The following is a 14,361-nucleotide window of genomic DNA, read 5'->3' on the forward strand; positions in this document are numbered from 1 at the left end:
TTATAGTTATATGTACTGAATAAAAGTAAGAGTAATTTCCAGTAAAAAAGAAATATATTGACATGCGAGGGATATATATTTATACTATTAGTTATAATATCAACTAAAATTGCCTGAATCTCGAGATATTTTCCAAACCAATTATTGACATAGATTTTTTTGAACCAAACATAGATTTTATGGACTGGGAGTTTGAAACTTCTTAGTCCCCTATTCAATCTTCTCTAAATGTATGAAAGGATTTGCACATTACCATAGACCATAGTACTATTAAATTTATGAGGGCTTTATATTTTACTAATTTCTGAACTTGATATGTGAAGACGAGAATAATCAATCCATAGTAAAATTCAATCTAAAACCAGTTAAGTTAGATAGTATCTTTTAAATTTGTATGTTGAACGTCGAACAATTCACATGTAATTATCTCAACCTACTATTGCGAACTAATGGAAAATCTAACTCTAATTGTTAAAGACTTAGTCAACCAAAGCTCTCAGGCCATCCACACTAACATTCAAATTTGAACAACACAAAAACAGGAAATTGAAAACCCAAGTGTCCAAACACATAGTACTCCTACTTAGAATTAAGTCATAATCAACCCAAAAACTCAAAACTCACAAACATGCAAGCACCAAATTGCATTAGAGAGGCATGCTTCAACACCTGCTGCTCCCCTCCCCTCCTCCACACTTCCCCTCCGCCCTCCTCCGATTTCGTCTCCGCCATCGCCTCCACCCTCCACCCGCACAAGGTCTTCACCAACCACGAGTCGCTCCCCCCTCCGGGGGAGCTCCTCTCCGCCCTCACCGCCGCCGTCCCCAGCTACTCGAACAACTCCGCCGCCCAAGAATACCGCCACCTCGGCCGCGTCTCCCTTGACTACATCGGCCACGGCCTATTCTCGTACGCCCAGGCCGAGACGCACGAGCGCTTCTTCGACTTCGCGTACGGCGGCGTGGAGACAGAACTCCACGCCGCCGCGAAACGGAGGGTCATGAAATACATGAACCTCTCCGAAGAAGACTACGCGATAGTGTTCACGGCGAATCAGTCATCGGCGTTCAGCCTCCTGGCCCAGTCGTACCCGTTCGAGTCCCATCAGAACCTCGTCACGGTGTACGACCACGACAGCGAGGCGCTGAAGCCAATGACTGACGCCGCAGGGAAATGGCATCAGTCCGCCACATTTTCCTGGCCTGGCCTCAGGGTCAATTCACGGAAATTAAGGAAGATTCTGAGAAGCAAAAAGGGCGGTTTGCTGGCGTTTCCGCTGCAGTCGAAGGTGAGTGGAGCTCGATATTCGTATCAATGGATGAATCTGGCGAGAGAGAATGGGTGGCACGTTTTGCTCGATGCATCCGCTTTGGCAGCCAAGGAGATGGAGACGTTAGGCCTCTCTCTATTCCACCCGGACTTCATAATCTGCTCATTCTTCAAGATTTTCGGCAAAAACCCCTCTGGCTTCTGCTGCCTCGCCGTCAAGAAATCGAGCGCTTCCGTTCTCAAACGGCCATCCACCAACATGGGGATAGTCAACCTCGTACCAGAACCCAAAGCAGTGGATGGAACAAATAGCACAACAAGTATGTTCACTAGCTATATGTTGTTGATGACATGTGTTTTACGTAAGCATGTTTTGTGCTGATAGTTAGGGGTGTGTTATTTGTATGATCAGATGATGAGGTGATTGAGTTTGGGGGACTGGATGATGCGGATGAATTAGGATTGATTGGGATCAGCAGGAGGGTGAGGTGCCTGGTGAACTGGGTGGTGAACGCGCTGCAAAGTCTGCGGCATCCGGGGGATCAGGGGCTGCCGCTGGTGGAGGTGTACGGGCCGGGGGTGAGGGTGGACCGGGGGGCCGCGGTGGCCTTTAATGTGTGTGATTGGAAGGGGGAGAGGGTGGACCCCGTATTGGTACAGAAGCTGGCTGATCGGACCAACATCTCTCTCGGCATTGGATTTTTGAACAACATATGGAAAAAGAAGAGGAAAAGCCAAGAGGATTGCGGCGTGGGACTGGGAGTGGTGTCGGCATCGTTGGGGATGCTGAGCGATTTCCAAGATGTGTACAGATTATGGGCGTTTGTTGCTAGGTTTTTGGACGCTGATTTTGTGGAGAAGGAGAAATGGCGTTACACTGCGCTTAATCAGACAACTGTTGAGCTTTAACATCTACTCTTGCTTCCGTTTCCGCTTCTCTTTCTCTTACCAATTTTTATTCACTTTAATTTCTCGCTTTTCAAGCATGCTTCAAAATTGGTGTGGGAATCGAAACTGGAACTGATGTCAAGGCTGGTTACAATTAAAATTTTTTGGAACTTCTTCCAGCTGAGCTAGTTTATTTTTTTGCTTAATAGTAGTATTTAAATTATGGAATGAATCATAATTTTATCAAATTTCAACTTTTTTTCTGTTTGTCAATTTTGTTTTTCGACTAAAGTCCCATTTTGGTCCTTAACATATTGCGATTTTACGATTTTGGGCCAAAACATTATCTTTTGAATTATTCAGTCCCTCACAAATAAAAACGGGTCACATTTGGTCCGAATTTGACGAAACTGTTAAAATTTAACAGTTAACGGATTTTAATTACATTTTGACCGAATTAAGTTAATAATTGTGAAATTGAGCGGTTTAGGAAGAAGATCGAGTGCCTGGAGGTGGAGAATGAGCGGCTGAGGAACGAAAACGAGTTTCTACACATGGAATTGACCAATCAGAATCAAAAATACGAAGAGAAGATCAAATACATGCAGGCCGAATTGTGCAATATTAAACGGGCGGTCACCGAGCATGAGGAATTCTTCTTCTTCTTTGGAGGGAGGAGGAAGGAGGAGGAGAGGAGGAGGAGGAGGGAGGAGGAGGAGGAGGAGGATGAGAGAGGAGGGGAGAAGAAAGGGAGAGAAGGAGGAGAAGAGGAGAGAAGAAGAAGAAGAAGACGAAAGGCTGAGAGGTGAGAATCCTCTTGAGTAGTCGGGCTGGGATAGGGTTCTTTCTTCTTAGGTATTCTTTTCTTATATTATTCTTCGTCTCTTCTTATCTCTTCTTCTTCTTCTTCTCCTCCTTCTTCTCCTCCTTCTTCTTCTTCTTCTTCTTCTTCTTCTTCTTCTTCTTCTTCTTCTTCTTCTTCTTCTTCTTCTTCTCCGCCGAAGCTCGCCGATGTCACCAATAACTACCACAAATCCAATTTCACGGCCAAGGTTTTGAGAAAATGCATCACGCAGCGCCGAAGCTCGCCGATGTCACCAATAACTACCACAAATCCAATTTCACGGCCAAGGTTTTGAGAAAATGCGTCACGCAGAGTAACATTGCCTCGAATTTCTGCGATTCCATCTCTAGCGTGAAGAAGGGCGACCTTGGAGGCGCGGCGGAGAACGCCGAGCGGCCTCAGAGTTCCCGCTTCGATTCCGAGGAGATTCCCGAAACTTTCGAAGCGTTGATCGCGATTCAATCCCGCGCTATGGGTTCCGAAGCCGCCGCCGCTGCCGTCGTCGTCTCAGTCTTCATCCGCCTCTCTTTCTGATTCAGTTGACCGTGCATTGGCGGAGATTTCCAACATTCCGTCACCGCCTCCGGCGAAATCAGAGGTGGTTGCGCCTCCTCCTCCGCCACCACCTCCGAAGGGGGGTACCGCGATGCCTCCTCCTCCGCCACTGCCTCCGGAAAAATCTAAGGCGCCTGCGCCTCCTCCTCCTCCACCACCACCTCCGAAGGGGGGTAAATCGAAGGCGGCGTTGGCGAAGGTCAGGAGAGTTCCGAAGGTTGTTGAGTTTTACTACTCGTTGATGCGGAGGGATTCAAGCTTTAGACTCGATTCTGGCGCCTCCTCTGATGGACGCGATTGAGTGTAGGAATTGTGAGGCGTCGGTTAATTTGTAATTTTTTAGGTTTGGGTTAATTAGAGTATTAGACATTAATAAAACATACTCCCTCCGTCCCCGATTAAGAGTCACACTTTGACCGGGCACGTGTTTTAAGGAAGTGTTGAAATGTGTAATAAATGGAGTTAGATAGTGGAATGTGAGACCTCTTTAACTTTTTGTGTGTAATAAATTTGTTAGAACTATTCAATGTGCAAATAAATTTTGGATAAAGAGATAATGGTGTAATGATTAAATAATTTTCATTGATTACATTTGATTAATTAAACTTGGTGTTAGCAAAATTGAATGGAAAAAAAAAACTACACTGCCATTCAAATGAAGAGAGAAGAAGATTGAAAAAACAAAGCTGCCATTCAAATTATCCCAAAAAATGAGGGAATGCCTCCAATTCCATGGAGGGAATTTGTACAAACAAGGAGGGAAAATTTACAAGGGATTTCAAACTCCAACTACTCCTATAAATACATTCATTTCTACTCCATTCACTTCCTCCAACCAAAACAAAAAAAAAAGGAAAACCTATTTAAAGTGAAATACCCTTAGAAAATCTTCATCACTGGCCAATGGAGCAGGAGGTGGTCCGAGAGTTGGACCATGAGCAGGAGCAGCAGGAGCAGGGGCAGGGTGGAAGGCAGCGGGTCTCATTAGCGTTGAACAGCCAAGAAAAAAACTTCATTGTGCAGTTTCTTCTACAGCAAAGTAAAGCTGGAGTGCTGCCAAGAGGTTCCTTTACAGAGGCAGCCAAAAGATTCAACATCCATAGAAGGACAACAATGAGAATTTGGAAGCTTGGCAAGCAGCAAATAGACAGAAGGTAACCTGTTATGATGAAAGGCAAAACAATAGGTTATCAACACAAAGATAAACTCATGCTAGATGATGAAAAGTTTATAAACATGTCCATGCTTGAGAGATCAACAATAAGGAAGGTTGCTTCTAAGATGGAAGTAAGCAAGACATCAATTGGTAGATTTATTAAGAGTAATCAGCTGAAACCTCATACAAGTGCCGTCAAGCCTACACTGACTGAAGCCAACAAAATTGCAAGGATGAAATGGTGTCCTGCTCATATTCAGCCAACATTAGCTGAAGGTAAACTTCTTTACCATTCAATGCACAACATTGTTCATATTGACGAGAAGTGGTTCTACATGACAAAGGCATCAGACAGATACTACCTTTTGCCGGATGAGGATGAGCCTTATAGGTCCTATAAGTCTAAGAGATTCAGCACTAAAGTAATGTTCATGGCTGCTGTCAGTAGGCCACTTATTGGCAGTGATGGGGAAATCATATTTGATGGTAAAATAGGCTTATTCCCGTTCATAGAGGAAGTACTTGCCAAAAGAAATTCAAAGAACAGGCCAAAAGGGACAATTGAGACAAAGCCTATTCAATCAATTAACAAGGAAGTCGTGAAAGCTTGTCTCCAAAACCAGGTATGCCAATTTTTTTCTGTCATTAAAGCTATCGGACATTATTAATGTCATCACTTAGTCATATACACACATCATTCACAGATTATACCAACAATCAAGGTCAAGTGGCCAGCCAATGCAAGCAAGAAGATTTTCATCCAGCAAGATAATGTCAAACCTCACCTAAGAGCTGCTGACCAACAGTTTGAGTCACTTGCTAGTACTGATAGGTTTGAATTCCATCTAATTAGCCAACCACCCAACTCCCCAGACACAAATGTATTAGACCTTGGGTATTTTAGGGCTATACAATCACTTCAAGATGACAAAATAGCCACCAATGTAGATGACTTGCTGAGGAATGTGTTTACCTCATTTGAAGAACTCTCACCACAAACTCTCAATAGAGTCTTCATCACATTGCAAAGCTGTTTCACAGCAATATTAGAAGTGCATGGGAACAATGACTACAAGATCCCTCACTTAAACAAGGACAGATTGCACAGAACAGGGGGCTGCCTTTATAACTTCATGTTGAAGAGGGTTTGGTGAGAGAGAGTTTGGAGTACCTAAAGTTGCCTGAGAACAAAGCTAGAGACACGTATGACATAGGGACTCTTTGTGACGCCCCAGAATTTCGTTCCTTTCTTTTGAGATAAATCGGATTTATTAGTTTAATTAAATTTCATTTAGAAGGCGTGTGGACGAAGAATTTCTGCTGTAATTTTCGACATTGGAATAAATTAAGAACGGTTGTTGGGGTAAATTGAAGTGCAAGGAAGTTTTACTTCAATAATAATAGTAGAGATCTTTTTGAAAAAAATGCTTGGAGGAAAATTTAAATACAAAGTAGTACATGCCTCGATTCCCATACAGTGAGAACAAAATAACAACTCACCCTATTCTAAACTTTGAGAGGAGCTAACATCAAACTAGTTGCTGAACTAGGACTTGGTCAAAAGCTACTCAAAGCCTAATGCTTAACCAATGACTAAACTTAGCAATAAAACAAAGTGAGTGATGTAGTAGATTCCTTCTCTTCTAGTCCTCCATACTCTCTCGATTTCCACCTCCACAACACTCCAAAAAGGGGCAGCCCCTAAACCTGCAAAGTTAGCACAAAATGGGGTTAGAAAATGAACTTATAAAAAAGGGGAGGGAGGGGCAAGCTCGAATGAAAATGGAGGGGGAGCAGGCCGAATGGTACAGTCAAGAGGCTGCCTTTTTAGGCAGTGAGAGCCATTTTGTCACATTCCCATCTTACACCAAAGTAGAAGTTAGAACAAATGAGCATAGTAGAATGAGCCCAATGTACATGCTCAAAATGAACATGAATCAGAGCCTTTTTCCCATCGTCCAAGGCTGAGAAAACAGCCAAGGGAGATCAGCCCAGACATTCACCAAATTAGCAAGAAGAACACAATCATCAAACTCAAAAGGAGGCCAAGTGTGTAGCCTCAAAATAGAAGCACAATCCCCCAAAGTTCAGGCACAAAACGCTAAGATTTGAGGCTATATAAGCAGCCCCTCACCACCTTCTCCCTCCCCTGTTTTTGAACAACCAAATTTCACATATCACGGTAGGAACACAACCGAGGGGGAGGGAGAGGAACGACGGGAGGGCAGCGGCGCAAGGACAAGAGAGCAGTCCGGCAACAGCATAAACCGGAGAAAAACCGTCCAAACTAAGGTAATCCCCACAACACCACACCATCGCATCATATAGACCAAGTAGATAGCCAAGAACATAGAAACTCAATAAAATGTCCACAACAATAAACAAAGGCACCAATCAACACAGTAGGCTCCACATGCAAAATTTAAAGCATCACATCTTTCACCCCAAATAAGCTACAGCCGAGAACATAAGGTTTTTAAAAGACCAAGCTTTGAAAGGGGTAGGGGGAAAGGGGGACTTAGCTTAGGCACGAGAAGCTGCCCGGCAAGGCTCGGGCGACAACGTAGCCGGAAAGTCGCCCAAGGAGGCGGCGCTGCCGGAGAGGCAGCGCGAGGACAGAGACGACGAGTTTCCGGAGCACGGAGGTGAGGCGACGCCTCCTTCCATATCGGCGACTCCCCCCGAGAATGCGGGAACCCAGCCGTGAATTCGCCGGTGAGAGTCGTGGCCGCCTCGCAAGGGAGACAGTGGTGAATGGCGAAGGCGGAGCCGGCGAACCTCCACCGAGCTGAACGGACGACGACTCCGCCGAGGAAGAGGAAGGACGGGGTGAGGAAGAAAGGGAGAACAGAGGCCACTCCGGCGTGGACCCGCCGGAGAGGAGTGACGGCAGTGGCGAACTCGCCGGGGTGTGGCGACGAGACGAGGCGGAAGGAGGAGCTGCCATTGAATCACAAATTTGAAAAGTGAGAGAGTGAATTGGAAATTTTTGAGGGAAGAGAGAGATGAGAACCGAGAGTTGAAGTGGGAGAGTATAGGCTTCATGCCTTTTCCATTTAAGAAGTTGGGCCACTAAATTAATTCAAGGATTGGGCCACTTTAATTAATTAAGAGGATTTGGGCCTAGAAGTGGATTAAGGGAATAAATGGGCTGCACCATTTATTTGTTAAAATGGATCATGGGGTCATTCATTTAATTAAGGATTGGCCGAGACTTAATCATGAGAGGTTGGAATTAATTTAAGAATCAAGTTGGAACTTGATTAATTAATTCCCGAATAAATCATTAAAATGGAAAGTGATAAAGTTGAGACGCGAAGGGCCGATCGGCGTTGCCCCGCGACGCCATGGGCAGCCTTAAGAAAATTCGAAGAAAAGAATTAGAAGGGTTTTTTTTACAAGAATCCATATTTTATTAATAAGAGCACAAATAATTGTGCTAGAGAAGATAGAATTTTCCGGTATTAGTAAAGAGAATAATTAAATTATGCAGAGCAGTGAAGCCCGAGAATAGGATTGAGAAAAATCCTATGAGCCGAGACTAAGATATAGGTGCTATCCTTTAGGATGCATGCATTATTTTCTCAAGAAAATTAATCCAACTACTAATTAGCGTGCTACGCTATTTGTTTTCAAAGGATAAATTATCCAAGGGCAAGTGAGGCTAGACGAGAATTGTTAATTGGAGATAAGTGTATCAGGTGGGCTTTCTTTTAATATCCAACACTATAGTGTGGATATAAAGCAAATACTTGTGAAATTATGAAATATCATCTTTTCTCAAAATGAAGCTGTGATTATTTTAAAGTTGTTGTCATGCCATAAAATATTTGTTTTCGAGGCCTGTCTGTTGGGGCTATATGCCGAGGGTTTTGGCGATGCCAAAATTAAGTAACGAATTCGGTTCCCAATAGGACCGCAAATCCTATTCGAAATAATGTGCACAAGAGCCGTGAGCCATCATAGAGAGGTTGGCCGGCCATGGTGTCCGTGCAAGCTGGCCACCTTCACGGTACACGATTCTCAGACATGGTATCAGTTTTAAGAACTTAGACTGCAGTCGGACTTTTAAGATCACAAATGAATTTAGTATGCTCGGGCCTTTTAAGAAAAACCCCGTGTGATACTGTTGATGGATGACAACTATATAATGTATGTTTTGTTTTCGGCACGTGTCCACTGAGTACTCCTGTACTCAGCCCTGCATGTATTTATAAATGTGAAGGTTGAACGTCAAGAGGAGGGAGTATGGATCGGAGTCGATGTTATTAAGTAATCAAGTGGATTTCTTGACGATTCGTGTCTTCATACACGAAGTCGTTTAGTAAGGACTTATTTCGCTATATTTTGTTTAGTGAGAATTTCAAGTCTCACATTCGAACTCTGATTTAGTTGATGAAATGATTATTCTATTTTGAGACCATGTAATTGAATACTTGGCTTCTATCTTATGGTATTAATCGATTTGGCATTTTCGGCAAGTTTCTTGAGTTCTACCCTCTTTTCTTTCCCCGCTTCGTTAATCCCTCTTATTGGTCGCGGATTACCCGTTTTCGCTATCCTTAGCAAATTAGAGTCGTGACACTCTTAACCATGCTTTAGGGTACTAGACATAATTAGACATGCCCACGGTTCGTAAACCGGCGGTTCAGGTTCGGAACCGCCGGTTCTGGTTTCGAGAAATGTGGAACCGGAACCGAACCGTGAGGCTATTTCATGGTTCCAGTTTCGGTTCAAAAACCAGCGGTTCCGGTTCCGGTTTCGATTCCGAACCGTCGGTTTTTCAGCGGTTTTTTATGGGTTTTCACGGTTCCGAACCGCCGGTTTCTGGCGGTTTTTCGCAGTTCCGGCTAGATTTCACGGTTTTCCGATGGTTTCTCACGGTTTCGGTTTGGAACCGTCTAGAACCGGTGGTTCCGGCACGATTTCGGTTCGTAAAATTTGGAACCGTAACCGGCCCGCGGTTCAAAATATGGCGGTTCCGGTTCAAGAAAAAAGTCACGGTTCCGGTTCAGAACCAGAACTGGCGGTTACGGTTCTGCGGTTAACCGCCGGAACTGAAAACCTTGGGCATCTCTAGACATAATATTAGGGATGAAGTTTACAGTATAAGCACCAACATATGTTTGTGTTTAAGATGTAAACTTTTTTTTTGTGCATAAGCTGCATTTTTTGTTATTGCCACCAGAAAATCTTCATCACATGGCATCAACCTCCAAACCCTTCATAGGGGGTGGCTTACTAAACTAACTAGGCTGCATTTTGTATAAACATCATCACTATACATCCTATTAAGCAATTAGTGAATATTTTTGGTATTATCACTTGAAATCAGCCTCTAAACCCTTCATAGGGGATGGCTTTTTTTAAATTTCCCACAAAAAATCTTTATCACATGGCATATGGACAACAACACAATGCATAGGGACCTCAGAGGACACTAACACAGCCTCCAAACCATACACAGGGGTGGCTGAGCTTTCCCTCAGAAAAGCTTCATCACAGAGCATATGGACAACAACATAAGGCAAAGGGGCAACACATTACACTTACAACAGCCACAGTAATGCACATAAACATTCATCATCAATTCCCACTGCCTCAATATCACATAAACATTCATCATCAATTCCCATTGCCTCAATATCACATAAACATTCTACATCATAAATAGGCTGCATTTTCCTAAAATCAGAAGCCTCCAAACCCTAAAAAGTGTGGCTTTGAATAAGAAATAAACTCACTAGTTAGATGAGATCCTTGAGGCAAGGAAAAATGATGAATAGCATTGCTTTTTCATTGTCGGTGTACTCCCTTTTTGGTTCCACCGCCAGCGGCATTGCTGCGCCCATGGAAGGTGGTTCACTTTCCCACCAATTAACAGGATGTGAAGGTGACTTGGTCTCCGACCAGTCAAACGGCTGCTACAGAGGCTGAGTTTCAGATTCGTCAAACACCACAGTCGGAGGTAAAGTTTCAGATCCGTAGATTAATAGGGACAGAGGTAGAGTTTCAGAACCGTAGAAGCCCTCGGACTGATCTTCAGTTTCAGATCCGTCGAAACCCTTAGACGGAGCTTCAGTTTCAGATCTGTCGAGAGCCTTGGACGGAGCTTCAGTTTCAGATCCGTTGAAACCCTTGGACGGAGCTTCAGTTTTAGATCTGTAAAAGAACCAATTGGGGGGTGTCAGAACGTCAGCCCCGTCGTCGCCTATGAACGGTGGAACACCGTGAACCACGAACCGACGACCAATTTTGTCGTCGTCAACCCAGTCGGTCGGTGTTTCAGGGACGACAGAGTCCATCGATTAGGAGGGAGGCGGAGGGGGAGAGTGAGTAAGGCGGATGAATCGAGAGTGAGAGAGTGAATGAGAGAGAGAATCGAGAGTGAGAGAGTAGATGAGAGTGAATGAGAGAGATAATCGAGAGTTGACTGGTGCAGGGTATGACATCCATTTCTTTTTTTTTAATGTATATAATGGCATTTTGTGTAAATTTTGCCAACAATAAGAGTATTTTTGATATCTAAATATAGTAAGTAGGAAGTGTGACTCTTAATCGGGGACAGACCGAAATGGAAAAGTGTGACTCTTAATCGAGGACGGAGGGAGTATTTATTAACTTAATCCGGTCAAAATGTAATTAAAATCCGCTGACTGTTAAATTTTAACAGTTTCGTCAAATTCGGACCAAATGTGATCCGTTTTTATTCCGTCAAAAGATAATGTTTTGGACCAAAATCGTAAAATCGCAATATGTTAAGGACTAAAATGGGCCTTTAGTCTTCAGAAAAATAATCAGTCAGTATAGTATTGGGCTAGCTTTATCAAACTTTTAGCCCATAATTAGTTAGCCTCACTAGATAAGTCGAGTCTATCATTAGGCTCACACCATTTTGCCCAAAATTAGCCTGGCCCAATTTATTCATAGTTTGTTTTTTCTTTTGCTTTTTGTCTCCGATTTTTAAAAGTTACCGAATGAATCATAATTTAACTAAAATTCGTGATATTATGAGGGGGTTAAGTCGCGTATAGACCATAATAGTGTATCCTTGTAACAAACAAGCCTTATTTATTCGTCAAAGGGGGCGATCGATTTTATTGTTTGACATCTAAATAAATATAAGGTTATTTTATATTTTTATGCATGCGAATATTGTCAAACTTGACCAGCTACAGTTCCACACGTCTAAATTGACTTATTATCATTGCATTAAGACCCTCTTTGTTTGGTGGAAGTCCAATCTTGAAATAATGCCATCTACTATGGCCGTTCTTTAATTTATTGTGGAAATTTAATACAATTAATTAATTAGCTTGATTTCTAATTTAACCAACTTGCTACCCCATAACTAATGTCGAAAAAAAACTAAGCATCACGTCCAGTGGCGGACGCAGAAATAAATTTTGGCAGGGGCTTCACTAAAAATTTTCATACTCCCTCCGTCCCTTAAAAATATAAATTCTTTTGTTTTTTTTGTCAGCCCCCTAAAAATAGAAACTTTACATTTTAGGAAATTTTTTTTCTCTAATTAAGGATCCATTTTCCACTAACACATTTTATTTCTATTCATTTCTTATTTTACCAATTTTGCATTAAAATTCGAGCAGGTGAACAATGAGACATGTATTCATGGATGAATATAATTTTATATTAACAAAAAGAAAAAGAAAATTGTTGTGTTTGTTTTGCTAAAGCAATAAGTATCTAATATTACATAAAAAAATGCATAATTATCTCGTAAATTTTAAAATTTGAATATAAATATATGAACTTTTGATTTTTATAACTTTTCTCCTAGATCTAAAATCAAAACATAGGTGGCGAATTAAAGCTTATGTGGCAATCAAAACTACACAAATATGTTTATATTAATTAAAAATATGAATTTGAATTTGTGAACTATGACAAAAGAAAAGGAAAAAATTGACCTGGCCTAACCCATTAAAGTGGTAAAGAAGACAAGTTGTAATTCTCGTTTGAAATTTGTAGGAGAAAAATTCAATATTTTTTTGTTCTACCGTTTGGAATAAATTTAAATGGAGTGTGGCTGTATAAGGGAAAAACTTTTTTAGTTTTCGGTAAATTACGTTGTTCAATAGAAAAATATTTCTTGCAAATTTAGGAAACAATTTTTAAAGTTTTATTATTATAAGTAAGATCATTAAAATGTAGTTACACTTGCAAGATCGTGCCACCGTTTAACTAGGGAATAGGGATTCACTTTTTCAATATTATTATCATATTGTATTCATTTAAGTTTAACGGCTTTTATTTATTTCTATCTTCTTCTTCCCATTATATGCGGTTGCCATGGTTCCAAGACATTTTCTCGGTGATTTTATTTTTTCAGCCCCTCCTTCCCATTAAACCCCAAAGATATTAGCTTGGGAAGGGCTTAAGATAATTTCTAAGAAAGTTAAATTTTTTATAGTATAAATTTATTATAAAAAAAAGTTTGGGAGGGGCTTAAGCCCCTCACCCCCTCCACTTGGGTCCGCCACTGATCACGTCGATTTAATTGCTGTAATGGTTAATTATATTTATAATGATTCCATCAAAGTAAATATGTATTCTTAAATCATCCAATTCGTGAAGCAAAAAAGACGAGGCACTAATGTTATTTAATTATGATTGATGTGTAACAAATTTCATCAACTTTGACTTATTTTGGTTTTTTCTAATACGTACTATAATAGGTTGTTGTATAATATCACCTTTTAATTTGTAACGAAATAGACATGATCGTTGAATTTTGATATCATCGATGATGTTATGTTGATTTAATGTTTTTATTTCATGAATAATGTGACAGATATACCTATAATAATTTCAAGTTTTTGAGAAATTTGAGCATGTCTATTTTACTACAAATTGAAAAGTTATGTTATATTACAGTAATTTATCAAATATGTCATAAAATAAAATAAAATTAAAGCTCGTAAATTTATACTATTAATGTAACCAATCACGATCTCAATTATTTTAATACTCCATAAACAAGTGTGTGCATTTGACATATTGTATGATTATTATCGTTAGTCATTAATTTAAGTAGTCAGCTTTGGCTGTCTACATTTCCCAATGTGCAAATGGAATTACTTTATTATTTGAAGGACGGTTTTAAATTTATTGGAATACCAATTTTGACTAATCACCTATATCGAACTTCACCAGAATAACTCAATTTTATTAATTAGTATATGCAAAAAAAAGTGAGATATCTTTATGTCATGCTTCACATATTTGATATTTCGACGCTAGAACTATATATAACTCGACTTGCAGATTAATTAGGCATTATTTTTTCCAGCTCGTGATCTAAATTTTAATTTGCATTGTATGATGGCAAACATGTTAAACCATTTGTTTGTTAAATCATTTTAAAATTCATACTTGTTAGTTCAAATGTAATTATTAAAAAAAATTATATGTTGGGCATATCAGAATTCAAGTATGTACGAGACATGTGATGGCAAATTCGTGCATCTATCTTAATTAAAAAAAATAATTTTAATTAATAAATATAATTAGACATTAATAAATTCGCAATGTAGAACCAATAAACTTATTTAAAACTCTAATTATAGATTTAACCAAATCTCAATTGAACATAAATGCACTCTAATCAAAACATCAACCAATCCTT

At 40.6% G+C, this 14,361-nt stretch overlaps 2 protein-coding genes across 2 annotated transcripts; both read left to right on the top strand.

Moving 5' to 3' along the window:
- Positions 1-519: 519 nt before the first annotated feature.
- On the top strand, positions 520-2,430 carry LOC121798343 (molybdenum cofactor sulfurase-like). The gene is made up of 2 exons (XM_042197284.1): positions 520-1,589; positions 1,682-2,430. The coding sequence occupies exons 1-2, from the start codon at positions 629-631 to the stop codon at positions 2,176-2,178; spliced, it is 1,458 nt and encodes a 485-aa protein (XP_042053218.1). The 5' UTR covers positions 520-628; the 3' UTR covers positions 2,179-2,430.
- A 2,362-nt stretch (positions 2,431-4,792) lies between these two features.
- Positions 4,793-5,866, top strand: LOC121801146. Its single transcript, XM_042200597.1, has 2 exons — positions 4,793-5,335; positions 5,417-5,866. The coding sequence occupies exons 1-2, from the start codon at positions 4,793-4,795 to the stop codon at positions 5,864-5,866; spliced, it is 993 nt and encodes a 330-aa protein (XP_042056531.1).
- Positions 5,867-14,361: the final 8,495 nt, after the last annotated feature.

The sequence above is a fragment of the Salvia splendens genome, chromosome 4, assembly GCF_004379255.2.
Source record: "Salvia splendens isolate huo1 chromosome 4, SspV2, whole genome shotgun sequence".
Taxonomy (NCBI): domain Eukaryota; kingdom Viridiplantae; phylum Streptophyta; class Magnoliopsida; order Lamiales; family Lamiaceae; genus Salvia; species Salvia splendens.

What these genes read in the sequence shown, in the direction of transcription:
- LOC121801146 (XM_042200597.1), top strand. Translation starts at nt 4,793, where the DNA reads ATGTCCATGCTTGAGAGATCAACAATAAGGAAGGTTGCTTCTAAGATG. An exon ending in AAGCTTGTCTCCAAAACCAG is followed by an intron (nt 5,336 to 5,416) that starts GTATGCCAATTT and finishes CATCATTCACAG; the next exon opens with ATTATACCAACAATCAAGGT.
- LOC121798343 (XM_042197284.1), top strand. Translation starts at nt 629, where the DNA reads ATGCAAGCACCAAATTGCATTAGAGAGGCATGCTTCAACACCTGCTGC. An exon ending in TGGAACAAATAGCACAACAA is followed by an intron (nt 1,590 to 1,681) that starts GTATGTTCACTA and finishes TTGTATGATCAG; the next exon opens with ATGATGAGGTGATTGAGTTT.